Source organism: Ornithorhynchus anatinus, chromosome 1 (genome assembly GCF_004115215.2).
Source record: "Ornithorhynchus anatinus isolate Pmale09 chromosome 1, mOrnAna1.pri.v4, whole genome shotgun sequence".
Lineage (NCBI taxonomy): Eukaryota > Metazoa > Chordata > Mammalia > Monotremata > Ornithorhynchidae > Ornithorhynchus > Ornithorhynchus anatinus.
Genome location: NC_041728.1, coordinates 135,243,487 through 135,270,740, shown reverse-complemented (window position 1 = coordinate 135,270,740; position 27,254 = coordinate 135,243,487). Strand labels below are relative to the sequence as shown.

At 54.3% G+C, this 27,254-nt stretch overlaps 1 protein-coding gene across 1 annotated transcript in view; it reads right to left on the bottom strand.

The window, feature by feature from the left end:
- Positions 1–18,322, bottom strand: part of DNAJB11 (DnaJ heat shock protein family (Hsp40) member B11) — a 45,875-nt gene extending 27,553 nt beyond the window's left edge. The window contains exon 1 of the mRNA XM_029072596.1: positions 18,114–18,322. Coding sequence (XP_028928429.1) covers positions 18,114–18,184 — 71 coding nt within the window. The 5' untranslated portion in view covers positions 18,185–18,322. The remainder of the gene's footprint in view (positions 1–18,113) is intronic.
- Between the last annotated feature and the right edge of the window lie 8,932 nt (positions 18,323–27,254).

Here is a 27,254-nt window from a genome sequence, read left to right as displayed (position 1 = left end):
GTGCCTCATCTGTAAAAGGGGGATTAACAACTGTGAGTCCCACGTGGGGCGACCCTATCGCCTTGTATCTCCCCAGCGCGTAGAACGGTGCTTTGCACATAATAAGCGCTTAACAAATACCACATTATTATTCCGACTTGTACATTCCAAGCGCTTAGTCCAGTGCTCTGCACATAGTAAGCGCTCAGTAAATACTAGGGAATCACATATTCGGTCACAGCATCCCGAGAATCCTCCCCTTCCTCTCCATCCAAACTGCTTCCCTGCCGGTCCAAGCCCTTCCCACATCCCGCCCCGATTACTGCGTCAGCTTCGTCGCTGACTCTTCGGCTTCTCCCCCCGTCCTGGTTGTACCACGGCTTCAACTGTCTCTGCCGGATGATCCAAATCTCTCTCTCGAGTCCTGATTTCTCCCCTCTGCAGTTGGACGTTCCCTCCCGCCTCGGGACCTCTCTGACTAGCTGTCCCACTGACCCCCTCGAACCACGTGCGTCCAAACACTCCTCCTCCGACGCAAACCCCGTCCATTCCGTGCCTCTCCCGTCGTTCTACACAACACCGCTCTCCTTCCTATCTCACAAGCCCCGAACCGTGGCAATAGCCCCGACTTGTTTCTCGTTCACCCCACGTATTCGACCCGCCACCGAATCACGACGCTTCTGCCCTCGCCGCACTGCTGGGATTTACCCGTTCCTCTCTATTACTACATTGACCCGGGCACCTTCATGCTGACCTCCCTGCTTCCTGTCTCTCCCCACTCCAGGCCACACTTCACTCTGCTGCCCGGACCATTTTTATTAAAAAAAAAATAGTCAAAGAAAAATTCAGTGGGCAAGTCACTTCACTTCTCTGGGCCTCAGCTACCTCATCTGTAAAATGGAGATTAACCGTGAGCGTCACGTGGGACTCCCTGATGACCCTGTATCTCCCCCAGCGCTTAGAACAGTGCCCGGCACATAGTAAGCGCTTAACAAATACCAACGATATTATCATCTCCCCGCTCCTCTAAAACCTCCAATGGATGCCACCCAGCTCTGCCTCAAACAGAAACCCCTTACCATCGGCTTTAAAGCACTCCGTCGGTTCACCCCCTCCTACTGGATAGATGATGGACCTGGAAGTCAGAAGGTCATGGGTTCTAATCCCAGCTCTGCCACCCGTCTGCTGGGTGACCTTGGGCAAGTCGCTTTACTTCTCTGGGCCTCGGTTACCTCTTCTGTAAAATGGGGATTAAGACTGTCAGCCCCACGTGGGACAGGGACTGTGTCCCACCTGACTACCTTGTATCGTCCTAAGCGCTCAGAACAGCGCCTGGCACATAGTGAGCATGTAACAAATATCGCCGTTATCACCTTACCTCACTGATCTCCTACGACAACTCGGTTTGGATACTTTATTCCTCTAATGCCAACTTACTCACTGCAGCTTGATCTCGTCTCTCAAGGTCTCGTCACCGACCCCTTGCCTGTTACACCCTCCCTCTTGTCTACAACTCATCCCCCCTTTATGAGACAGACCACCACGCTCCTCATCGTCAAAGCCTTAATTTATTTTATTATTATTTTATTTTGTTAATGAGATGTACATCCCCTCGATTCTATTTACTGCTATTGTTTTTGTCCGTCCGCCTCCCCCGATTAGACCGTGAGCCCGTCAGTGGGCAGAGATTGTCTCTATCTGTTGCCGAACTGTCCATTCCAAGCGCTTAGTCCAGTGCTCTGCACATAGTAAGCGCTCAGTAAATACTACTGAATGAATGAATGAAAAATCACACCTTCTCCAAGAGACTTTCCCCAACTGGGTCCTCATTTTCCCTAATTCCTCCCGCATCGCCTAGGCGCTCGGATCTCCTCCCTTCCGGCACCTGATGTTCACCTCAAACTCAGCCCCACAGCACCGTATGCGTATCCGTAATCGATTTCTATTAACGTCCGTCTCCCCCTCTAGACCGTAAGCTCTCTGCGGGCGGGGTAAGTGTCTGCTGCGATATCGTGCTCTCCCAAGTGCTCAGTACAGCGCTCTGCCCACAGGAAGTGCTCAATAAATACTGCCGGCTGCCGCCCGGATCATTTTTCCAGAAAAACACGAAGTCCTTTCCTCCCCACTCTTCAAGAATCACCAGTGGTTGTTCACCCCCCCTCCTCATCCACCAGAAACCCCTCCCCACCATTTTCCAGGCCATCGGCTATCTTTCCCGGCTATCCTTGCTCCCTTTCATTCAACCGTATTTACTGAGCGCTTACTACGTGCAGAGCGCTGTACTAAGCGCTTGGAATGCACAATTCGGCAACACAGAGAGAGACGGTCCCTGCCCAACGACGGGCTCACAGTCTAAACGGGGGACAAAGACCTAATCATTGTGCCTCTATCTAACAATTATGGCATTTAAGCGCTTACTATGTGCCAGGCACTGTTCTAAGCGCTGGGGTGGATACAAGGAAATCGGGTTGTTGGTCTCCTGCTTATTGCGGCCTCCCTCTCGTCTAGAACTCATTCCCCCTTTTATATCGATTAGACTGTAAGCCCGTCAGAGGGCAGGGACTGTCTCTATCTGTGGCCCATTTGTACTTTCCAAGCGCTTAGTACAGTGCTCTGCACATAGGAAGCGCTCAATAAATATTATTGAATATGACAGACCACCAATCTCCCCATCTTCAAAGCCCCGCAAAAATCACCTCTTCTAAGAAGTCTCCACCCCTCGTCCCCCTGGACCCATCACCTGAAGAACTTGGCTACGCGCCGCCACGGCCCTCGTGTTGGCTCGGTCGTATTTATTGAGCGCTTACTACGGGAAGCAGCGTGGCTCAGTGGAAAGACCCCGGGCTTGGGAGTCAGAGGTCATGGGTTCGAATCCCGGCTCTGCCGCTTGTCAGCTGGGTGACTGCGGGCAAGTCACTTCACTTCTCTGGGCCTCAGTTACCTCATCTGGAAAATGGGGATGAAAACTGTGAGCCTCACGTGGCACGACCTGATGACCCTGTATCTCCCTCAGCACTTAAAACAGTGCTCTGCGCATAGTAAGCGCTTAAATACCAAGATTATTATAATTATGTGCAGAGCATTGTATTAAGTGCCTGGGAGAGTACAATACAACAATAATCACACGCGTTCCCTGCACACACCGAGCTTAGTCTCGAGAGGCAGCGTGGCTTAGCGGAAAAAGCACGGGCTTGGGAGTCAGAGGTCGTGGGTTCTAATCCCGTCTCCTCCACTTGTCTGCTATGTGACTTCACTTCTCAATGCCTGTTACCTCATCTGTAAGATGGGGATTAAGACTGTGAGCCTCACACGGGACAACCTAATTACCCTGAATCTACCCCAGCGCTTAGAACAGTGTTTGGCACATAGTAAGCGCTTAACAAATACCAGCATTATGATTATTAGAGGCGAAGAATATCCTTATACTCGGTGGCTTCCCCCATCTGTAATTCATTTTAATGTCTGTCTCCCCACTAGATTCTAAACTCCTGTTGCGCAGAGATTGAGATTACCAACTCTGCTGAACTCTCCTAAGCGCTCAGTACAGCGCTCTGCACAACGTTAAGTACTCGATAAATACCAATGATTGATTCTATGCCGACTACACTGTAAGTTCCTTGTGGGCAGGGAACGAACGGATCTACTGTCTTGCACGCCCTCGAGTGCTCGGTGTAGCGCTCTGCACAGGGTGAGCACTTATGGCCTAGTGGATAGAGCATGGGTCTGGGTGTCAGGTCATGGGTTCAAATCCTGGCTCTGCCCCTTGTCTGCTGTGTGACCTGAGGCAAGTCACTTCACTTCTCTGGGCCTCCGTTCCCTCATCTGTAAAATGAAGATTAAGACTGGGAGCCCCGTGTGGGACTGGGACAGGGTCCAACCCAATTATCTCGCATCCACTCCAGCACTTAGAACAGTGCCTTGCACACAGTAAGCGCTTAACAAATACCATTATTATTATTATTATTAAATATGATTAATCGCCTCCTCCTTTGAGACTGTGAGCTCCACGTGGGACAGGGACTGTGTCCAACCCCATTCGCCCCAGCGTTTAGAACAGCGCCTGGCCCATAGTAAGGGCTTAACGAAGGCCCATAATTATTCTTACCATGCATTCAATAGTATTTATTGAGCACTTACCATGTGCAGAGCACTGTACTAAGCGCTTGGAATGGATAAGTCGGCAACAGAGACAGTCCCTGCCCTTTGACGGGCTTACGGTCTAATCGGGGCAGACAAGAACAATGGCAATAGATAGAGTCGAGGGGAAGCACATCTCCTAAAAACAAAGGCAACTAAATAGAATCAGGGCGATGTACATCTCATTAAACAAAATAAATAGGGTGATAAAGATATATACAGTCCAGCGGGAGGAGTACAGTGCTGAGGGGGTGGGACGGGAGGGGGGGAGGAGGAGAGGGAAAGGGGGGAGAAGAGGGTTTAGCTGCGGAGAGGTGGAGGGGGGGTAGAGGGAGCAGAGGTAGAGTAAGCGCTTAAATACCATTATTATTATTATCATCATCTCACTCACAGGTTTCCGTTCTAGGTCTTCTACACAGCTCATTCTCTTGGAAATCTCATCCACATACGGTCATCTCGTTCTAACGCCTTTTCGCCTCGGCGCCCTCCCTCACTGCTGAAATGACACTGCAAAAAAAGCAACCTCCCCCTCACTCTCTTTGAAGGCTTTCCACTAACTTGATGGTGATTCAAGCCCTTTACAGATTTAGTATTAATGAACTCTGCATAGAAAATGGAAGAGCTGCTAATAGCACAGTGCCTGAGAAGCAGCGTGGCTCAGTGGAAAGAGCCCGGGCTTGGGACTCAGAGGTCATGGGTTCGAATCCCAGCTCTGCCACTCGTCAGCTGGGTGACTGTGGGCGAGTCACTTCACTTCTCTGGGCCTCGGTTCCCTCATCTGGAAAATGGGGATGACGACTGTGAGCCTCACGTGGGACGACCTGATGACCCTGTATCTCCCCCGGCGCTTAGAACAGTGCTCGGCATATAGTAGGCGCTAACAAATACCAACATTATTATTATTATTTTTTTTTCGCACACAAAAAAAATGCAGAAGATAACACTTTGAAAGTCAAGTCAGGCATTTACATAGGTTAAAAAAAATACAGCACAAAAACTATCATTGTTGTTATTCAATTCAATAGTATTTATTGAGCGCTTACTATACGCAGAGCACTGTACTAAGCGCTTGGAATGTACAACGCGGCAACAGATAGAGACAGTCCCTGCCCATTGACGGGCTACGGTCTAATCGACTTAATTCGTATTTGTCCGCGTACCGGTATTATTTTTTAAAAAGGCAATCAATAGTATCGATTGGGTGCCTACTAGAGAACTCCAGGAAACTAAGGACTTGGGAGGGCACAAAAGAGGAAGCTTTGAATCGTGGGCACTCGTTAATGAACTTTAAATAACTTCTTATGGGAAACTACCGTTTCATCAGTTAATTTCACTCATCGATTCGGTTTCCTTAGCCCCATTCACTTCACTTCTCTGTGCCTCAGTTCCCTCATCCGTCGAATGGGGATTAACTGTGAGCCTCACGTGGGACGACCCGATGACCCTGTATCCACCCCAGCGCTTAGAACAGTGCTCTGCACGTAGGAAGCGCTTCACGAATACCAACATTATTATTCTCACGGACCCAACTCGGCTCTAATTCCACTCGGCTGTTTCGCTAAACGTCGGCAGCCAAAATTCCTCCGAGATGCGATCTTGGCTGTTTAGAGACGGGTCACCCCCGTCGGACACCGGGGCGCGGCGAAGGGAACTCCCCGGAGTTGTAAAACTGGGAGTTTGAGGTTTCAGGGATTATCGAGGCCAAACTCCCAACTCTACCTCACCGGACCTACCAGCTCACCGGCTTCAATCGAGCTCTTTTCTCTTCGGGGCCTCTCCACCCAGACGATCCGCAGGCCGGCACCTTAAACGCCGAACGTCATCTCGCCTCCTGATTTCCCCATCCCCGTCTACAGAGTCTCGACCCTCTCTCCGCCCCGCAGCCGACCGCCTTGGGGTTATCTCTGAGTCCTCCCTGCCTTCCACCTCCCACGTTCATCTGTCTCTAAATTAAAAAAACCACTTCGTCGACAAGATTTCCCTCTCCCAGCCACCCCGACGATTTCGACTTCACGTCCCCTCCTGCCTGGTATTGGTCCGACAGCCCTCTCTCCGTTCGGCTGTTCGGATCACCTTCTCCAAATCATTTCCATTATATTGTGCGGGTCACGCCATTAGCCTCTTTGGCACTTTCATTCATTCGGTCGTATTTATTACTGTGCGCAAAGCACTGTAATAATAATGATGATGTCGGTATTTGCTAAGCGCTTACTATGTGCACAGCACTGTTCTAAGCGCTGGGGGAGTAGAGGGTCATCAGGTTGTCCCACGTGGGGCTCACAGTCTTAACCCCCATTTGACAGATGAGGTAACTGAGGCACAGAGAAGTGAAGTGACTTGCCCGCAGTCACACAGCTGACAAGTGGCAGAGCCGGGATTTGAACCCATGACGTCTGACTGCCAAGCCCGGGTTCTTTCCAATGAGCCACGCTGCTTCTCTACTAAGGGCTTGGGAAAGCGCAATAAAACAGACACGCTTCTGCCCATGAACTCAGGCTAGGGCTTACAGTTTAGCACCCAAGAGTATCCTTGTCTAATTAACCGCCTTTTATTTTTATTATTTGCATGTATTTATTATTTGTACTAAGTACTGTATTGTATTCTCCCAAGCGTGGCTCAGTGGAAAGAGCCCGGGCTTGGGAGTCAGAGGTCATGGGTTCGAATCCCAGCTCCGCCACTCGTCAGCTGGGTGACTGTGGGCGAGTCACTTCACTTCTCTGGGCCTCAGTGACCTCATCTGTCAAATGGGGATTAACTGTGAGCCTCGCGTGGGACGACCCGATGACCCTGTATCTCCCCCGGCGCTTAGAACAGTGCTCGGCACATAGTAAGCGCTTAACAAATACCAACATTATTATTACTGGGCGAGTCACTCAGCTTCTCGGTGCCTCAGTTCCCTCATCTGTAAAATGGAGATGAAGACAAAATGGAGATGAAGACCGTGAGCCTCGCGTGGGACAACCTGATGACCCTGTATCTCCCCCAGCGCTTAGAACAGTGCTCGGCACATAGTAAGCGCTTAACAAATACCAACATTATTATTATTATTATTATTATAAGTGCTCAATAAATACTATGGAATGAAAAGATAAGAGCCTTTCAGATGTAAAAATACTGGCATAGACAGAACTTTTTACTAATTTTAAATATCAGGATTAAAAACCCCGTTCACATTGGGAGGGGAATGTGTCTACCGACTCTATTATACTGCACTCTCCTAAGCCTCAGTACAGCGCTCTGCACACAATAAGTGCTCAATAAATACAATTGATTTACATAAACATTCATATATATGAATACATATATGGGGAAGCAATGTGGCTCAGTGGAAAGAGTCCGGGCTTGGGAGTCAGAGGTCACGGGTTCGAATCCCGGCTCCGCCGCTTGTCAGCTGTGTGACTGTGGGCAAGTCACTTCTCTGTGCCTCAGTTCCCTCATCTATAAAATGGGGATTAAGACCGTGAGCCCCACGTGGGACAACCTGATCACCTTGCACCCCCCCCCCCAGCACTTAGAACAGTGCTCGGCACATAGTAAGCGCTTAACAAATACCACCATTAATAAATACAACTGATTTACATATACATTCATCTAGATGAATTCCTATAAGGGGAAGAAGCGTGGCTCAGTGGAAAGAGTCCGGGCTTGGGAGACAGAAGTCACGGGTTCTAATCCCGGCTCCGCCGCTTGTCAGCTGGGTGACCGTGGGCAAGTCACTCCACTTCTCAGTGCCTCAGTTACCTCATCTGTAAAATGGGGGTGAATGCTGTGATCCCCACGTGGGACAACGTGATCACCCTGTACCCGCCCCCAGCGCTTAGAACAGTGTTTTGCACACGGTAAGTGCTTAACAAATACCATCATCATTATTATTACATATACGTACGGAAAATCAAGATCTCTCAACCAATGCAATCCCAGTAGGTGACAAGGATCAGAAAGAGTAACAAATGGTGGCTGAGGGGCTGGCTGAGCATAAGGAAATAAACTAAAAAAAATATAGCTCCCCCCGCCCCAGCTTCCGAAGAGGGATCCGTATTTATTCGATCGCGCTTTCCCTAAAACGCAGCCAGCCCACAGCTTGACGGGCAACGGGTATTCAAGAAACGCCGCCGATAACGGTGACTCCTTCCCTTTAAAGCGGCCGGTCGACGGCTTTTAGATGGCGAGGCCCGGCCGGGACCGGACCGTGCCTAATTCCCACCTGGGCATTCTCTCCCGGGGTTTACACAGGGCTCTGCACCCGATCATTTCTAAATAAATATTAAGACTCTCGCTACTCTGAAGAGGGCATTTATTTGACACTGCACTGCCTTTCGGTTACAGACACACTGAAAGCAGAGTCAGCCGCTCCGAAGCTCCACCAGGTAACACAGTGGAAAACTGGGACGGAGACAAGGATCGGGGAGAGGCCCCAGGGAAAGCCTGGAGCTGGGCCAGGACTAGAACCGGAAGTTTCCAGGATTGGACCCGGGGCTCCCACAACTACAGACTGTAGCGAAGCAGCGTGGCTCAGTGGTAAGAGGCCGGGCTTGGGAGTCAGGGGTCATGGGTTCGAATTCCGGCTCCGCCACTTGGCGGCTGTGGGACCGCGCCTCACTTCTCTGTGCCTCAGTTCCCTCATCTGTACAATGGAGATGAAGACCGTGAGCCTCCCGTGGGACCACCTGACGACCCCGTATCTCCCCCAGCGCTTAGAACGGTGCTCGGCACAGAGTAAGCGCTTAACAAATACCGACATCGTTATCGGTAGTGAGAGCACTTAACAAATACCGACATCATCATTATCCCTATTACAAACTAGAGGCATAATGGAAAGAGTCCGGGCTTGGGAGTCAGAGGTCGCGGGTTCCACTCCCGGCCCCGCCGCTCGTCTGCCGCGGGACCTCGGGCAAGTCGCTGAACTTCTCGCTGCCGGTTCCCTCGTCCGTGAAATGGGGAATGAGACTGTGAGCCCCACGTGGGGCAACCTGATTACCCTGCATCTACTGCAGCGCTTGGAACAGTGCTTGGCACTTAGCAAGCACTTAAAACACCATCGTTATTAAGCGGCGTGGCTCAGTGGAAAGAGCCCGGGCTTGGGAGTCGGCGGTCGTGGGTTCGAATGCCGGCTCTGCCATTTGGCGGCTGTGTGACTGTGGCCAAGTCACTTAACTGCTCTGCGCCTCAATCACTTCATCTGTAAAATGGGGATTAAGACCGGTGAGCCTCACGTGGGACGACCTGATTACTCTGTATCTCCCCCAGCGCTTAGAACGGTGCTCTGCACATAGTAAGCGCTTAACGAATACCAACATCATTATCGTTATTCCAGACCCTAGCGTCTGGCTCAAGTTGTGCCCCTGTCCCAGATTCCCTAAGGCTGAAGTCGCTTTGACCCACCTCCTCCTAAACCACCGATCGCACAATCAGTGGTATTTACTGAGCACTCACTGTGGACAGAGTGCTACACTCCCTGCTTAACAATAGCAATGACGGCGTTTAAGCGCTTCCTACGTACCAGGCGCTGTACTAAGCGCTGGGGTGGATACAAGGAATTCGGGCAGGAAACCGTCCCTGTCCCACGTGGGACTCACAGTCTTAATCCCATTTTACGGATGAGGTAACTGAGGCACAGAGCAGTGAAGTGACTTGCCCAAGGTCTCACAGCAGACAAGGGGCGGAGCCGGGATTAGAGCCCCGGTTCCTCCCCCTCCCCCATTCGTCACCCGCAACGATCTGGCCACCTACTTCATCACGAAAATCAACACGATCGGGTCTGAGCTCCCCAAAGTCAACCCTCCCCTCTCTCCCCTCCCCCCGAACGACCCCCTCCCCTACTTTCCCATCCCTCCCCGCAGTATCCTCGGAGGAGATCTCCTCCCTCCTCGCAAGTGCCACCCCCGCCACCTGCGCCTCGGACCCCGTTCCCGCTCACCTTATTAAAAACATCGCCCCTGCCCTCCTCCCTTCCTTAACTTCTATCTTTAACCGCTCAATCTCCAAGGGCTCCTTCCCCTCTGCCTTCAAACATGCCCACGTCTCCCCCATCCTAAAAAAACCCGCTCTCGACCCCACTTCCCCCTCCAGTTATCGCCCCGTCTCCCTACTACCCTTCCTTTCCAAGCTCCTACAACGAGTCGTCTACACTCGCCGCTTAGAATTCCTTAACTCCCATTCTCTCCCGGACCCCCTCCGATCTGGCTTCCGTCCCCTCCGCTCTACCGAGACTGCTCTCTCTAAGGTCACCCGCGACCTCCTTCTTGCCAGATCCGACGGCTCCTACCCCATCCTGATCCTCCTCGACCTCTCAGCTGCCTTCGACACCGTCGACCATCCCCTCCTCCTCCACACCTTATCTCACCTCGGCTTCACGGACTCCGTCCTCTCCCGGTTCTCCTCTCATCTCTCCGGCCGGTCGTTCTCGGTCTCGTCGCGGGCGCCTCCTCCCCCTCCCATCCTCTGACCGTCGGGGTTCCTGAAGGGTCAGTTCTCGGCCCTCTTCTGTTCTCCATCTACACTCACTCCCTCGGCGAACTCATCCGCTCTCACGGCTTCGACTACCGTCTCTACGCAGACGACACGCAGATCTACATCTCCGCCCCCGTCCTCTCCCCCTCCCTTCGGGCTCGCATCTCCTCCCGCCTCCGAGACATCTCCACCTGGATGTCGGCCCGCCACCTAAAACTCAACGTGAGCGAGACTGAGCTCCTCATCTTCCCTCCCGAGCCCGGTCCTCTCCCCGACTTCCCTATCACCGTGGACGGCCCGACCGTCCTTCCCGTCTCTCGGGCCCGCCACCTCGGTGTCATCTTCGACTCGGCAATCTCACACATCCGATCCGTCACCGAGACCTGCCGGTCTCACCTTTATAACATCGCCAAGATCCGCCCTTTCCTCTCCACCCAGACGGCTACCTTACCGCTACGGGCTCTCGTAATATCCCGGCTCAACTACCGTGTCGGCCTTCTCTCTGATCTCCCTTCCTCCTCTCTCGCCCCGCTCCGGTCTATTCTTCACTCCGCCGCCCGGCTCATCGTCCCGCAGAAACGCTCTGGGCCTGGCACTCTCCTTCTTAAACACCTCCAGTGGTTGCCTATCGACCTCCGTTCCGAACAGAAACTCCTCACTCTAGGCTTCGAGGCTGTCCATCCCCTCGCCCCCTCCTACTTCACCTCCCTTCTCTCTTTCCGCCACCCACCCCGCACGCTCCGCTCCTCCGCCGCCCGCCTCCTCGCCGTCCCCCGGTCTCGCCCGTCCCGCCGTCGACCCCCGGGGCCGCGTCCTCCCGCGGTCCCGGAACGCCCTCCCTCCTCACCTCCGCCAAACCGATTCTCTTCCCCTCTTCGAAACCCTACTTAAAACTCACCTCCCCCGAGAGGCCTTCCCAGACTGAGCTCCCCTTCTCCCTCTACTTCCTCTACCGCCGCCCTCACCTCTCCGCAGCTCAACCCTCTTTCCCCGCCTTTCCCTCCGCTCCTCCCTCTCTCCCTTCCCCTCCCCTCGGCACTGTACTCGTCCGCTCGACTGTATATATTTTCATATTTATTTCGTTAGTGGATGTCCGTCGCCCTGATTCTATTTATCTGCTATTGTTTCGATGAGATGTTCATCCCCTCGATTCTATTTATCGATGCTATCGTTCTCGTCCGTCCGCATCCCCCCCGATTGGACCGTGAGCCCGTCCGAGGGCAGGGACCGTCTCTATCCGTTACCGATTTGTCCGTTCCGAGCGCTTAGTCCGGTGCTCCGCACATAGTAAGCGCTCAGTAAATACTATTGAACGAATGAAATACTACTGAACGAACCCATGACCTTTCGACTCACGGGTCCGGGCTCCATCCACGGTTCTCTCTGCTACGCCATACTGCTTCTCACTAAACCACACTCTAACCCCGCTGTTCTACCGACTCCGTTTTATCGGACTCTCCCAAGCGCTTCGTACAATGCCCTGCACCCGGCGAGCCCTCGACTATCACCCATCGATGCCACGGGGGAGCGGCGTGGCCCGTTAAGGAGCGGGGAGGGCCTGGACGTCGGAAGGGCCCGGGTTCGAATCCCAGCCCCGCCATCCGTCTGCTGGGCGAGTTGAGGCAAGTCGCTTCGCTTCTCTGTACCTCGGTTTCCTCGTCTAACACTTAGTACGGTGCTCTGCACCTAGGAAGCGCTAAATAAATACGACTGAATGAGTGAAGGAGGATTAAGAGTGTGAGCCCCATGAGGGGCGTGGACCGGGTCCAACCTGATTAACTGCCCTAGTCTCAGTGATAATAATAATAATAATAATTATAATGGCATGCTAAGCGTTTACTACGCGCCGGGTATTCTATAAAGCACTGGGGTGGATGCGAGCGAATCCGGTCGGACACAGTCCCCGTCCCACTTGGGGCTCAGTTGCAATCCCCATTTACAGATGAGGTGACCGAGTCTGAGCGCGTCAACGGGCGGGGCCGGTCTCTATCTGTGGCCGAACCGTCCACTCCAAGCGCTTAGTACAGTGCTCCGCACATGGTGAGCGCTCGATAAATACGATGGCACGAAAGTGACTTGCCCGAAGTCACCCGGCAGATGAGAGGCGGAGCCGGGATCAGAACCCATGCCCTTTCGACTTCCAGGCCCGTGCTCTATCCACCGTGCCCTGCCTCGTCCTTAGTACGGTGCCTGGCACATAGGAAGTGCTTCACAAATACCACTTTTTTTAAAAACAACAGGAGAGCGGGTAGGCATCCTCCCTGCCTCTAAAAAGTGACTCTGAAGGGAAGGGACACGGCCCCTAAATAATAATAATGAGAACGTTGGTCTCTGTTAAGCGCTTACTGTGTGCCAATCACTGTTCTAAGCGCTGGGGGGATACAAGGTGAACAGCTCGTCCCACGTGGGGCTCACGGTCTTCATCCCCATTTTCCAGATGAGGGAACTGAGGCCCAGAGAAGTGAGGTGACTTGCCCGAAGTCGCACAGCTGGCAAGCGGCGGAGCCGAGATTCGAACCCGTGACCTCCGACTCCCAGGCCCGGGCTCTTTCCCATGAGCCACGCCGCTTCTCAGATATTCAAGCGCTTGCTTTGTGCAGAGCACTGCTCGTTCAATAATATTTATTGAGCGCTCACTAAAGAGAAGCAGCGTGGCTCAGCGGAAAGAGGCCGGGCTTGGGAGTCGGAGGTCGTGAGTTCGAATCCCGGCTCTGCCACTTGTCAGCTGCGTGACTAATAATAACGATGATGTTGGTATTTGTTTAGCGCTTACTATGTGCAGAGCGCTGTTCTAAGCGCTGGGGGAGATACAGGGTCATCGGGTTGTCGCAGGCGAGACTCACAATCGATCCCCATTTTCCAGAAGAGGGAACTGGGGCCCAGAGAAGCGAAGCGACTCGCCCACGGTCACCCAGCTGACAAGTGGCAGGGCCGGGATTCGAACCCACGAGCTCCGACTCCCAAGCCCGGGCTCTTTCCGCTGAGCCACGCTGCTTCTCTATGCGCCGAGCACCGTTCCAAGCGCTGGCGGGGGAGATACAGGGCAATCAGGTGGTCCCACGTGAGGCTCACGGCTGATCCCCATTTTCCAGATGAGGTCACCGAGGCCCAGAGAAGCGAAACGACTCGCCCGCCGTCACACAGCTAAGTGGCGGAGCCGGGATTCGAACCCCCGACCCCCGAGCCCGGGCTCTTTCCGCACTCCCTGCCCACGACGGATTCTTCGACGTCTCCCCGCTGCGACTGCCCCTCGAAAAAGCGTTTTCAACCACGACCGCCAAAGAACTCTATTATTTCCGGGCTGAGCACCAGGAGCCTCACGTGGGACAACCTCATTCCCCCGTATCTCCCCCAGCGCTCAGAACAGTGCTCGGCACCTAGTAAGCGCTTAACAAATACCGACATCATTATCTCCTTCATTCTAATCCGCCGGGGGAGCCGGACGTCACCCCGGCTCAGAGGTAGGAAGAGCTTCCTCTCAGGGTTCGGGCCGGAGGCGAGGCGCGGGCCGGCGAGTCGGAGGCCTCGGGTTCTGATCTCGCCTCTGCCGCCCGCCGGGGGGCCTCGGCCGAGTCGCTCGACCGCTCCGCGCCTCGGTTTCCCCGACCGGAAAAATGGGGATTGAATAACCGCCCTCCCTCCGTCCCGTCGGTCCCCCGCGGGACGGGGACCGGGGTCTGACCCGGGGGGCTCCCCCTCCGAGCCCGGAAGCTCCCTAGAGCTAGAGAGGCGGCGCGGCTCGGTGGAGAGGGCGCGGGCTTGGGAGTCGGAGGTCGCGGGTTCCGATCCCGGCTCCACCGCTGGCCAGCTGTGGGACTCTGGGCAAGTCACTTCGCTTCTCTGGGCCTCAGTGACCTCATCTGTAAAATGGGGATTAAAACCGTGAGCCCCAGGTGGGGCGACCCGATCACCTTGTATCCCCCAGTGCTTAGAACAGTGCTTTGCACATAGTAAGCGCTTAACAAATACCACCATATATATATATATATACGGGCCGGGGAACGTGTCCACGGAGCGCTCGGCGCAGTGTCTCGCACGCGGTGAGCCGTCCGGTCGATGCCGCCGATCGAGCGGCCGTCCCCACCCCACGGCTGGGACGTACCGGACGCACACGGCGAGCGCTCGCTACCGTCCCAGAGTCCTCCGTGCCCGCGGGGAGAGGAGGGTGGTGTTTGTTAAGCGCCTACTATGTGCAAAGCACTTTCCTAAGCGCCGGGGGGATACGAGGCGATCGGGCTGTCCCACGTGGGGCTCGCGCTTTTCATCCCCCTTTGACAGATGAGGGACCTGAGGCCCAGAGAAGCGAAGCGACTTGCCCACGGTCGCACGGCTGACGCGCGGCGGAGCCGGGATTCGAACCCGTGACCTCTGACTCCCATGGAGGGGCATATGCTGAGCGCTTACCACGTGCAGAGCACTGTACTGAGCGCCCGGGGGAGGGAAACGGAACGAGCAGAGAGGTTTCCTGCCGCGAAGGAGCAGGCCGTCCGGAGGGAAGGCCCCCGACCGCCCGGTACGATCGATGGTATCTGTTGAGCGCTTACCGCGCGCGGATCGCCGTACTAAGCGCCCGCGAGAGAGCTCAACGCGAGAGGCGCGGTCCCCCCGGATCTCGGGACAGTCGGTGGCCGTTCGTGGGCGCCTACTCCGTGCGGGGCACTGTACCGAGCGCTTGGACGGGACGATCCGAGAGAACGGCTCCCATCGGCCCCCTCCCCCGGGGCTCGGCACAGCCACGGGCGTTTATTGGGCGCTTACCGTGTGCAGGGCACTGTACTAAGCCCTCGGGAGAGTTCAATACAAGAGGCGCAGTTCCACCCGGCCCCTCCCCCCGGGTCCCGGCGAGGTCGACGGCAATTTGGGGGCGGCTACTCCGGGCGGAGCACTGTACTGAACGCTTGGGAGAGGGCGATAATAATGACGGGCATGTCGGTATTCGCTGAGCACTTACTAGGTTCTGAGCGCTGGGGGAGACGCAAGGGAATCAGGCGGTCCCACGTGGGGCTCCCAGTCTTCATCCCCATTTTAGAGATGAGGTCGCTGAGGCCCAGAGAAGTGACTCGCCCACAGTCACACAGCTGACGCGTGGCGGGGGGGCCGGCATTCGAACCCATGACCGTGCTGAGCGCCGGGGAGAGGGAAACGGGACGAGCCGAGACGTCCCCCCGCCCGCGAGGAGCCGGGGAGGATACGGTAAAAGAGGCACAGCTCCGACCGGCTCCCTCCGGTCTCGGCATCGTCGGCGGTACTTACTGAGCGCTCGCCGCGTGCAGAGCACTGTACTAAGCACCTGGGAGAGGTCAACGCACGAGGCACAGTTCTAAACCGCCCCCTCAGATCTCGGCCCAGTCGACGGCAGTCGCCGGGCGCCTACTGCGTGCGGAGCGCTGTACCGAGCGCCGGGGAGAGGACGAGCCGAGAAGCACGGCTCGGGCACAGTCGATGGCGGTCACTGGGCGCTGACCGTGCGCGGGGCACCGTACTGAGCGCCGGGGAGAGGACGATCCAAGAGGCCCGGCTCCCGTCGGCCCCTTTCCCCCTCCCCCCGGGGTCTCGGCACGATCAACGGCCGTTAGCGGGCGCTTACTCCGCGCGGGGCACCGTACTGAGCGCCCGGGAGAGGACGATCCCGGAGGCCCGGCTCTTAGGCGCCTCCCCCAGGGCTCTCGGTGGGAGCCGTCGGGCGCTTACTCCGTGCGGGGCTCCGTACTGAGCGCCCGGGCGAGGGCGATCCAAGGGGCAGGCTCATCGGAGCCCCTTCCCCCTCCCCCACACCTCGGCGCGGTCAGCGGCATCTATCGTGCGCTTATTCCGTGCGGGGCACCGTACTGAGCGCCGGGGGGGGGGGGGGGAGGGTGAGACAATAATAATAACGATGATGTTGGTATTTGTTGAGCGCTTCCTAGGTGCAGAGCGCTGTTCTAAGCGCCGGGGGAGATAATGATGTTGGCATCTAAGCGCTTCCTAGGTGCAGAGCACTGTTCCAAGCGCTGCGGGAGAATCCTAATAATAACGTTGGTATCTGTTAAGCGCTTATTAGGTGCAGGGCACTGTTCTAAGCGCCGGAGTAGCTAACGGTAAGAAATTGAGTGGCTCAGTGGAAAGGGCCCGGGCTTTGGAGTCAGAGATGACGGGTTCGAATCCCAGTTCGGCCACTTGTCAGCCGGATGACTTTGGGCAAGTCACTTCACTTCTCCGGGCCTCAGTTCCCTCATCTGGAAAATGGGGATGAAGACTGGGAGCCCCACGTGGGGCGACCTGATTCCCCTGAGTCTACCCCAGCGCCTAGAACAGTGCTCGGCACATAGTAAGCGCTTAATGGACGCCCACATTGTTATTAAGTGTTGACTAGGTGCAAGGCACTGTTCTAAGCGCTGGGGGAGATCACAGTGATGATGCTGGTATTTGTTAAGCGCTTCCTAGGTGCGGAGCGCCGTTCTAAGCGCTGGGGGAGATCATAGTGATGATGTTGTTGGTATTTGTTAAGCGCCGACTAGGTGCTGAGCACCGTTCTAAGCGCTGGGGGAGATCATAGTGATGATGTTGTTGGTATTTGTTAATAATACTGATGATGTTGGTATTTGTTAAGCGTTTCCTAGGTGCAGAGCCCTGTTCTAAGCGCTGGAGGAGATGATACTGATGATGTCGGTATTTGTTAAGCGCTTCCTCGGTGCGGAGCCCTGTTGTAAGCGCTGGGGGAGATGATACTGATGATGTCGGTATTTACTAAGCGCTCGCTCGGTGCAGAGCACTGTTCTGAGCGCTGGGGGAGATGATACTGATGATGTCGGTATTTACTAAGCGCTTCCTCGGTGCGGAGCCCTGTTGTGAGCGCTGGGGGAGATGATACTGATGATGTCGGTATTTACTAAGCGCTTCCTCGGTGCGGAGCCCTGTTGTGAGCGCTGGGGGAGATGATACTGATGATGTCGGTATTTACTAAGCGCTTCCTCGGTGCGGAGCCCTGTTGTAAGCGCTGGGGGAGATGATACTGATGAAGTTGGTATTTGTTAAGCGCTTCCTAGGTGCGGAGCCCTGTTGTAAGCGCTGGGGGAGATGATACTGATGATGTCGGTATTTACTAAGCGCTCGCTAGGTGCGGAGCCCTGTTGTGAGCGCTGGGGGAGATGATACTGATGATGTCGGTATTTACTAAGCGCTCGCTAGGTGCGGAGCCCTGTTGTGAGCGCTGGGGGAGATGATACTGATGATGTCGGTATTTACTAAGCGCTTCGTGGGTGCCAGGCGCCGTTCTAAGCGCTGGGGGGCGATCCAGGGTGAGGAGGCGGTCCCACGTGGGGGCTCCCCGTCTCCATCCCCATTTTCCAGATGGGGCCGCCGAGGCCCCGAGGAGCGAAGTGACCTTGGGCGGGTCACCCGGCCGGCCGGCGGCGGGGGCGGGATGCGAACCCACGACCCGGGACTCCCCGGCCCAGCCACGGCTCAGTCCCGGGGCCACGAGGAGGGAACGGCCCGGCCCAACGTGCAGCTCAGGGTGTCGCTCGCTCCTCCCCCCTCCCCTCCCTCCCCCCGGGGCCCGGTCTCACCCGCCGCCGCCGACGGCCCCGACCAGGTAGAGGAGGAGGAGGGCGAGGGCGCCCAGTCCGTGCGGGGCCATGTTCCGCTCGGCTCGGCTCGGCTCGGCTCGGCTCCGCTCGGCTCCCAGCCGCTCCCAGCCGCCCCCGTGCAGGGCGCAGGGCGCAGAGCGCAGGGCGCAGGGTTTAGCGCCGGGCCCGGGTGGCCGGCCGCCGGCAGAGCTGGGGGGGGGGGGGCGGGGGAGGAGGGACAGCCGGGCGCCGCCAATGGGGGCGCGACACGTCACGCGCGCCCCGCCAATCGCCGCCGAACACTTCACCGCCCGCCCGACGCCGCCCGCCAATCGCCGCCCGCCAATCGCTCCCGCCGGGCGGCCGATCGGGGCGCGGGGGGGGGGGGGGGGGGGCGGGACCTGCCGCCTCCTGCTCCCTCCTCCCCCTCCCCCTCCCTCCTCCTCCCCCCCACCCTTGCTTTCCTTCTCCTTCCTTCTCTTCCCTTCCTCCTCTTTCTTTCCTTCCTTCTCTCTTCCCTTCCTTCTCTTCCCTTCCTTCTCTTTCCTTCCTTCTCGTTCCTTCCTCCCTTCCTCTCTTCCCTTCCTCCTCTTTCTTTCCTTCCTTCTCTTCCCTTCCATCTCTTTCTTTCCTTTCTTCTCTTCCCTTCCTTCTCTTCCCTTCCTTCTCTTCCCTTCCTTCTCTTTCTTTCCTTCCTTCTCTTCCCTTCCATCTCTTTCTTTCCTTTCTTCTCTTCCCTTCCTTCTCTTCCCTTCCTTCTCTTTCCTTCCTTCTCGTTCCTTCCTTCTTTTTCTTGCCTTCTTTCTCTTTCTTCTCTTCCTTCCTTCCTTTTCCTTCCTTCTCTTGTCTTCCTCCTCCCCCCTCCTTCTCCCTTTCTTCCTTCTCTTCCCTTCCTTCTCCTTCCTTCCTTCTCTTTCTTTCCTTCATTCTCTTCCCTTCCTTCCTTCTCTTCACTTCCCTCTTTTTCCTTCCTTTCCTTCCTTCCTTCCTTCCTTCCTTCCTTCCTTCCTTCCTTCTCTTCCCTTCCTTCCTTCCTTCCTTCCTTCCTTCCTTCCTTCCTTCCTTCCTTCCTTCCTTCCTTCCTTCCTTCCCTTCCCTTCCCTTCCCTTCCCTTCCCTTTTCTTCCTTCCTTCCTTCCTTCCTTCCTTCCTTCCTTCCTTCCTTCCTTCCTTCCTTCCTTCCTTCCTTCCTTCCTTCCTTCCTTCCTTCCTTCCTTCCTTCCTTCCTTCCTTCCTTCCTTCCTTCCTTCCTTCCTTCCTTCCTTTTCTTGCTTAGCACTTATTTTGCTCAGATCACTGTACTAAGCACTTGGGAGAGGACAATTCAGCAATGCTTATTGAGCACTTCCTGTGTGCAGAGCGCTGTACTAAGCACTTGGAAAGCACAATTCAGCAACAGATAGAGACAATCCCATTCATTCAGTCAGTCAGTCAGTCAATCAGTCATCTTTATTGAGCACTTACTTTGTGCCGAGCACTGTACTAAGTGCTTGGAAAGTACAGTTCGGCAACAGATAGCGACAATCCCGTTCATTCAGTCATCTTTATTGAGCACTTACTGTGTGCCGAGCACTGTACTAAGTGCTTGGAAAGTACGACTCGGCAACAGATAGCGACAATCCCATTCATTCGTGTTTATTCAGGACTTACTGGGTGCAGAGCACTGTACTAAGCCCTTGGTGCTAAGCACTTGGGAAGCACAATTCAGCAACAGAGACAATCCCATTCATTCGTTCGTTCGTTCGTTCATTCAGTCCATCGTATTTACTGAGCGCTTAAGGCGTGCAGAGCTCTTGGAAAGTACAATACGGCAACAAAGAGAGACAGACCGGGCTTACAGCCTAGAGTGGGGGAGACAGACATCAAAACGAGTAAACCGGCATCGATGTAAATAGATAGAATTATAGCTAGCCCCCCCTAAGCGGTGTGGGCCAGGGAAAAGAGAGGAAGAGCAATGGGAGAGAGGGGAGGTGACGCGGAAGGGAGGGGGAGCAGAGGAAAAGGGGGCCTAGTCTGGGAAGGCCTCTCGGAGGAGGTGAGCTCTCAGTAGGGCTTTGAAGAGGGGAAGAGAGTGAGTTTGGCGGAGGTGAGGAGGGAGGGCGTTCCGGGACGGCGGGGGGCCGGGGGCCGGGGTTCGACGGCGGGACGGGCGAGAACCGGGCACCGTGAGGAGGGTAGCGGCAGAGGCGTGTCGTTCGTCCATTCCTTCGATCGTCTTTTTCAGCGATTATTGGCTCCAGAGCACCGTCCTAAGCGCTTGGGAAAGTACGCTACAGCAATAAAAGTGACAATCCCTGCCCACAACGAGCTCACGGTCTGGGGCCTTGCGGGGAGACAGGCATCGATACAAATAAACAGACGACGATATCAATAAATGAAATGGCAGCAGGGTACCCAAGTGCGGTGGGGCTGGGACGGGGGGGGGGAGAGCAAAGGGGACAGGTCGGGGTGATGCAGAAGGGAGTGGGAGCCGAGGAAGAGTGGGGCTTAGTCTGGGAAGGCCTCTTGGAGGAGGTGAGCCTTCGAAGCGGGGGGAGAGTCAATGTCTGTCGGATTTGAGGAGGGAGGGCGTTCCGGGCCGGAGGCGGGATGTGGGCGAGACAGGCGAGACCGAGGCACAGTGAGGAGGTTAGCTCCAGAGGAGCGACGTTTATTCATTCATTGTCGTGTTTATTTAGCAGCTATTGGGTGCGGAGCGCTGTACTAAGCGCTTGGGAAAGTGCAGTGCAACAGAAAAGTGACGATCCCTGCCTACAGTGAGCTCACAGTCTGGGGTGTGGTGGGGGGTGGCAAATAAACAGACCTGCAGATCAATAAATAAAACGACAGCTATATACCTTCATTCATTCATTCAATAGTATTTATTGAGCGCTCACTATGTGCAGAGCACCGGACTGAGCGCTTGGAGTGGACAAATCGGTAACAGAGAGAGACGGTCCCTGCCCTCTGACGGGCTTACGGTCCGATCGGGGGAGACGGGCGGACGAGAACGATGGCGATAAATAAAATCGAGGGGATAATAAGTGCTGTGGGGCTGGGAGGGGGGAAGAGCAAAAGGAGCAGCAAGACAGGGCGACGCAGAAGGGAGGGGGAGACGAGGAAAAGTGGGGCGTGAGGTGGGAAGGCCTCTTGGAGGAGGTGAGGCTTCAGGAGGGCTTCGATGGGGGGAAGAGTCAGTGTCGGATTTGAGGAGGGAGGGCGTCCCAGGCCGGAGGCAGAAGGTGGGCCGGGGGTGGACGGCGACACGGGAGAGACGGAGGCACGGTCTTTTAACCCACTTTTCGACTGTGAGTCCATCACTGGGCGGGGATTGTCTCTACCTGTTGCCGAACTGTACATTCCAAACGCTTAGTACGGTGCTCTGCGCGCAGTAAGCGCTCAATAAATACGACTGGATGAACAAAAGCAAGCGCAGACACATTCCCTGCCCACAACGAGCTCATATCCTGGGCAGGGGGACACGGGCCGCAGTACGGATAAATGAAATTGTAGCTATATAAATAAATACAATTATAGATATATACTTAAAAGTCCCTCTCTTTGTGGGTGTTGCCCACTTGGGCAAGTGAAGTGACTTGCCCAAGGTCATACAGCAGACAAGTGGCGGAGCCGGGATTGGAACCCATGACCTTCTGACTCCCAGATCCGTGCTCGATCCACTACGCCGTGCTGCTTAATCCCCACTCTGCCCTGTACCTGCTGTGTGACCTTAAGTCACCCGGCCAGTCGCTTAACTCCTCTGTGCCTAAATTTCCTCTTGTGCAATAAAGGGGATTCGATCAATCGGTCATATTTATGGAGCACTTACTGTGTGCAGAACACTGTACTAAGCGCTTGGGAGAGGACAATAAAAGAGTATAACAGACACATTCCCCGCCCACAACGAGTAGTCTAGAGGACTAGAGTCTAGAGAGTCGAGAGGATTCAATCCCTGTCCTCCCTCCTCCTTAGACTCTGAACCCCAAATGGGACTTAATTATCTTGTATCTACCCCAGCCCTTCGTTCGGTACTTGGCAAATAACAAAGAATTCTATTGTTGTTAGCCTAATTGGGTCCTAATAATATTAATCAATAAATACAATAGAATGAATAATCCTGGTTCTGCCGCTTATCTGCTGCATGACCGTGGGCGAGTCATTTAACTTCTCTGTGCCTCAGTTACCTCAACTGTAAAATGGAGATTAAGACCGTGAGCCCCACGTGGGACACGGTCCGTGTCCAGACAGATTAGTTCGTATCTAAGCCGGTGCTTAGTTCAGAGCCTGGCACATAGTAAGCACTCCCCAAATGCCGTTTAAAAGTATCGCTATGATTATTATTCCTATTTTTGTTATTATTATTACCCAGGCCCCTACAGGGAGAAGCAGCGTGGCCAAGTAGATAGAGCACGGGCCTGGGAGTCAGAAGGATCTGGGTTCTAACTAATCCTGGCTCCGGCACGTGTCTGCTGTGTGGCCTTGGAGAAGTCATTTCCCTCCTCTGGGCCACCGTTCCCTCAACTGAAAAATGGGGATTAAGACTGTGAGCCCATGTGGGGCACGGACTATATCGGCCTGCTTATCCCGCCTCTATCCCTGTGCTCAGTATAGTGTCTGACACACGGTTAAAGCCCGGCTCGGCCACTTGTCGGCTGTGTGACTTTGGGCAAGTCGCTTAACTTCTCGGTGCCTCAGTGACCTCATCTGTAAAATGGGGATTAAGACTGTGAGCCCCTCGTGGGACAACCTGATTCCCCTGTGTCTACCCCAGCGCTTAGAACAGTGCCCGGCACGTAGTAAGCGCTTAACAAATACCGACATTATTATTATTATAGTAAAAAGATTCAGCTTTTTGTGTAGGATCACCACTGCCAGTTCTCATTTCCCTTTGCCAATGCTGCGGCGTCCTTTTCAGATATAATAAGGGAAGCAGCGTGGCTCGGTGGAAAGAGCCCGGGCTTGGGAGTCGGAAGTCACGGGTTCGAATCCCGGCTCTGCCGCTTGGCAGCCGGGTGACCGTGGGCAAGTCACTTCACTTCTCTGTGCCTGGTTACCTCATCTGTAAAATGGGGATGAAGACCGCGAGCCTCACGTGGGACGACCTGATGACCCTGTATCTCCCCCAGCGCTTAGAACAGCGCTCTGCACACAGTCAGCGCTTAACAAATACCAACGTCATTATTATTATTACATAATGCAGGCATCGGCAAAGGGCGAATGAATGCTTTTCGATGAGGAGGCTGATGATGATTCAAGAGAACGTACTGGCCCACAAGCCTGTCAGTTCCTCCTCACTTTGCAGTTACAGTCTCCTAGAGTTCACCTAACCAATCATTGGTTTTCACTGAACATTTACAGAGCACTGTACTAAACGCTCGGGAGAGCGCGCCAGGTTCGGGAGACGCATTCCCCGAGTCATTTAGGAAAAAATAGGCCATGCCCTAACCCGAACTCAGGAAGCTCTGTGAATTTCTGCAGAGTTCGGGGTGAAAATATTACGACTCAGAAATATCTTCGAGGAGAATTCAGCCCTCTGACAGATACTGAAGGAATCTAAGCACGTTAACACGGCAAACGCCGCTCGGGGTGGCACCCGGAGAGTTTCCAGTCCTCTACCGGTCTCGACTACGGGAGGGAGAGTCAAGCGGAGGCCTGTCCGTTCCCTCCCTCGCTTGGCCAGTGGCTAGCGAGGGGCAGGCAATCGGCTACGAGTCAAAACTCACCCCGTGCCGGGCAGCAGCGGCACGGGAGAGAGTCGAGGGCGGGGACTCAAGTTTACCACTCGGAAGAAGGCGGTGGTCAACCGTTTCTGGATTTTGACCGAGGAAACTCTGTGGATCCGCTACCGGAACGATTGCGGATGGAGGTGGGGCGTTGGGGGAGAGCTGGGTCCGTGGCGTCGCTATGGGTCGGACACGACTCGACGGCCTAAAACAATAACGACCGCGGAGCAAAGGAGGACAGGAGCCTTCCCCGCTTTTAACTTTCAGACTCAGCGCTGGGGATTGGCAAACGTTCAGGACTGAGTTTACGCAGTATATAATCAATAATGTTGGTATGTGTTAAGGGCTTACTACGTGCCGAGCCCTGTTCTAAGCGCTGGGGGAGATACAGGGTCATCAGGTTGTCGCTCGAGAGGCTCACAGTCTTCATCCCCATTTTACAGATGAGGTCACTGAGGCCCAGACAACTGAAGTGACTCGCCCACCGTCACCCGGCTGACAAGTGGCCGAGCCGGGATTCGAACCCACGACCTCTGACTCCCAAGCCCGGGCTCTTTCCACTGAGCCGCGCTGCTTCCCTCGGCAGTGTGACCTAGTGGAACGAACACAAGGCTGGGAGTCGGAACTGGGTCTTCATCCCGACTCGGCCACCTTCCTCCTGAGTGACGATAATCACGCAACTTACGTACCGCCTCGGTTTCCTCATCTGTAAAATGGGGATAAATGTCAGTTCTCTCTCTCTCTTCGACATATGGAACAGGGACTCTAGCTAATTGGTTTGTAACTTGCCCCAGGGCTTGACACGTAAGGTGCTAAACAAACACCACTATTATTAAGAATAATATAGAAACATAAAATCAACCTCCATTTTAAAAGATTAAGTAGAAGATGCTCTGACGGGGAAAGGTGAGAATAGTTTCAACTTAAATATATATTTACGTCGTTGGGCAGGGAATGTCTCTGTTGCTGAATTGTACTTTCCAAGCGCTTAGTACAGTGCTCTGCACACAGTAAGTGCTCAATAAATACGAATGAACGAATGGGAGAAGTAACCTATTTTGGGAGAGGTAAATTAGGACCGATTAGACCCTTCCTATCCTCGTTCTCTATTTCTGTGAATCATGTCACGGATTCATTCACGCTAAGCCTGATGATTCTTTTTTCGCATTTCCTGGAGCTGACACGTCTCCACACCCTTCAACCACGTGACAGTCCAGGCCCAAGTTATAGTTACCAGGTCTTCCAAAGAAGGCAGAGAGGCCGAGTGGAGCCAGACGACTTACCTTCTCTGAGACTCACTTTCCTCGTCTGTAAAATGGGGTTCAAAAATACCCGTTCACCCTCCCCCTGTGAGCTGTGGGAGGGGGACGGGGGGGGCAAACACAGCATTTAATATCCACCCCATCTCTTAGCGCATAGTAACAGGTTAGTAAATATCATCATCATTGCTTTGAGTCTTTCTCCTCCTATCCGTCCCATTTGGTTGTCTAAAAAAAATCTGGTTGAAATTGAAGAGTTTAGTGAAGCAGCGTGGCTCGGTGGAAAGAGCCCGGGCTTTGGAGTCAGAGGTCATGAGTTCGAATCCCAGCTCTGCCACTTGTCAGCTGTGTGACTGTGGGCGAGTCACTTCACTTCTCTGTGCCTCAGTTCCCTCATCTGTAAAACGGGGATGAAGACTGTGAGCCCCACGTGGGACCACCTGATTCCCCTGTGTCTACCCCAGCGCTTAGAACAGTGCTCTGCACATAGTAAGCGCTTAACAAATACCAACATCATTATCATTACTATCAATCAATCCTGTATTTATGGAGCCCTGTGCGTGGCTCACTGTATTAAATGATTTGGAAAATGCGGTACAGATGAGAGTTGGAAGTCACGATCCCTGGCCCTCAAGGAATTTACAGTTTAGGGGGGGGGAGACAGTAAAATAAATTAGAGGTAGGGGAAATGATAGAGTATAAGGATGTGTATGTAAATAATAATAACGACGCTGGTATTTGTTAAGCGCTTATTATGTGCCAAGGACTGTTCTAAGAGCTAGGGTAGTTACAGGGTCTCGGGTTGTCCCACTTTTAATCCTCGTTTTACAGAGGAGGCAACTGGGGCCCAGAGAAGTGAAGTGGCTTGCCCAAGATCACACAGCAGACAAGTGGCGGAGCCGGGATTGGAACCCACGTCCTCTGGCTCCCGAGCCCGGGCTCTTGCCGCTAAAGCACGCTGCTTGCGGTGGGGCGAGTATTTAAGTGCCTGGCGTGGGCTAGTGGAGAGAGCACGGGCCTGGGAGTCAGAAGGAACTGGGTTCAAATCCAGGCTCCGCCGCTTGTCAGCTGTGGGGCCTTGGGGGAGTCACTTCACGGCTCCGGGCCTCAGTTACTTTTTCTGTAAAACAGGGATTAAGCCCGTGAGCCCCACGTGGGACACGAATTGCGTCCGATCTGATTTGCTTAGCACGGTGCCGGGCACACAGTGGGCGCTTAACAAATACCACAGTCGTCATCGCCGTCGTCATCTCTCAAGGGCGTAGGCGAGGCAGAAAGGGAAGGAGAAGAGGGTGGGGGAAATGAAGGACGAGGCCGATGAGGTTTCTTGGAGGAGAGATGATATTTTAGGGGGGAGTGGTGGTCTGTTGGGCGTGAAGGGGAGGGAGTTCCAGGACGGGGAGAGGTTGTGGGCAAGGTTCGGTCTAATCGGCACATAATCTGCAATCTGTAATAATCTGTAATCTGCACATAGTAAGTGGAGAAGCAGTGTGGCGCAATGGAAAGAGCCCGAGCTTGGGAGTCAGAGGTCATGGGTTTGAATCCCGCCCCTGCCACTTGTCAGCTGTGTGACTATGGGCAAGTCACTTCACTTCTCTGGGCCTCAGCGACCTCATCTGTAAAATGGGGATGAAGACTGTGAGCCTCACGTGGGGCAACCTGCTGACCCTGTATCTTCCCCAGTGCTTAGAACAGTGCTCTGCACATAGTAAGCGCTTAACAGATACCAACATTATTATTATTATTATTAAATACTATTGAATCGATCAGACTGTAAGCCTGTCTTGGGGCAGGGATGGTCTCTATCTGTTGCCCAGTTGTCCTTTCCAAGCTCTTAATCCAGTGCTCTGTACATAGTAAGCGCTCAATAAATACTATTGAATAGATCAGACCGTAAGCCCGTCGATGAGCAGGGATGGTCTCTGTCTGTTGCCCAATCGTCCCTTCCAAGCGCTTAGTCCAGTGCTCTGCACATAGTAAGTGCTCAATAAATACTATTGAAAAGATTAGACTGTAATCCTGTCCATGGGCAGGGATGGTCTCTATCTGTTGCCTAATTGTCCCTTCCAAGCGCTTAGTCCAGTGCTCTGCACATAGTAAGAGAAAAGAAGGAAGGAAGGAAGGAAAGGGCAGGGCAGGGCAGGGCGGGGCAGGGAAGAAAGAAAGAAAGAAAGAAAGAAA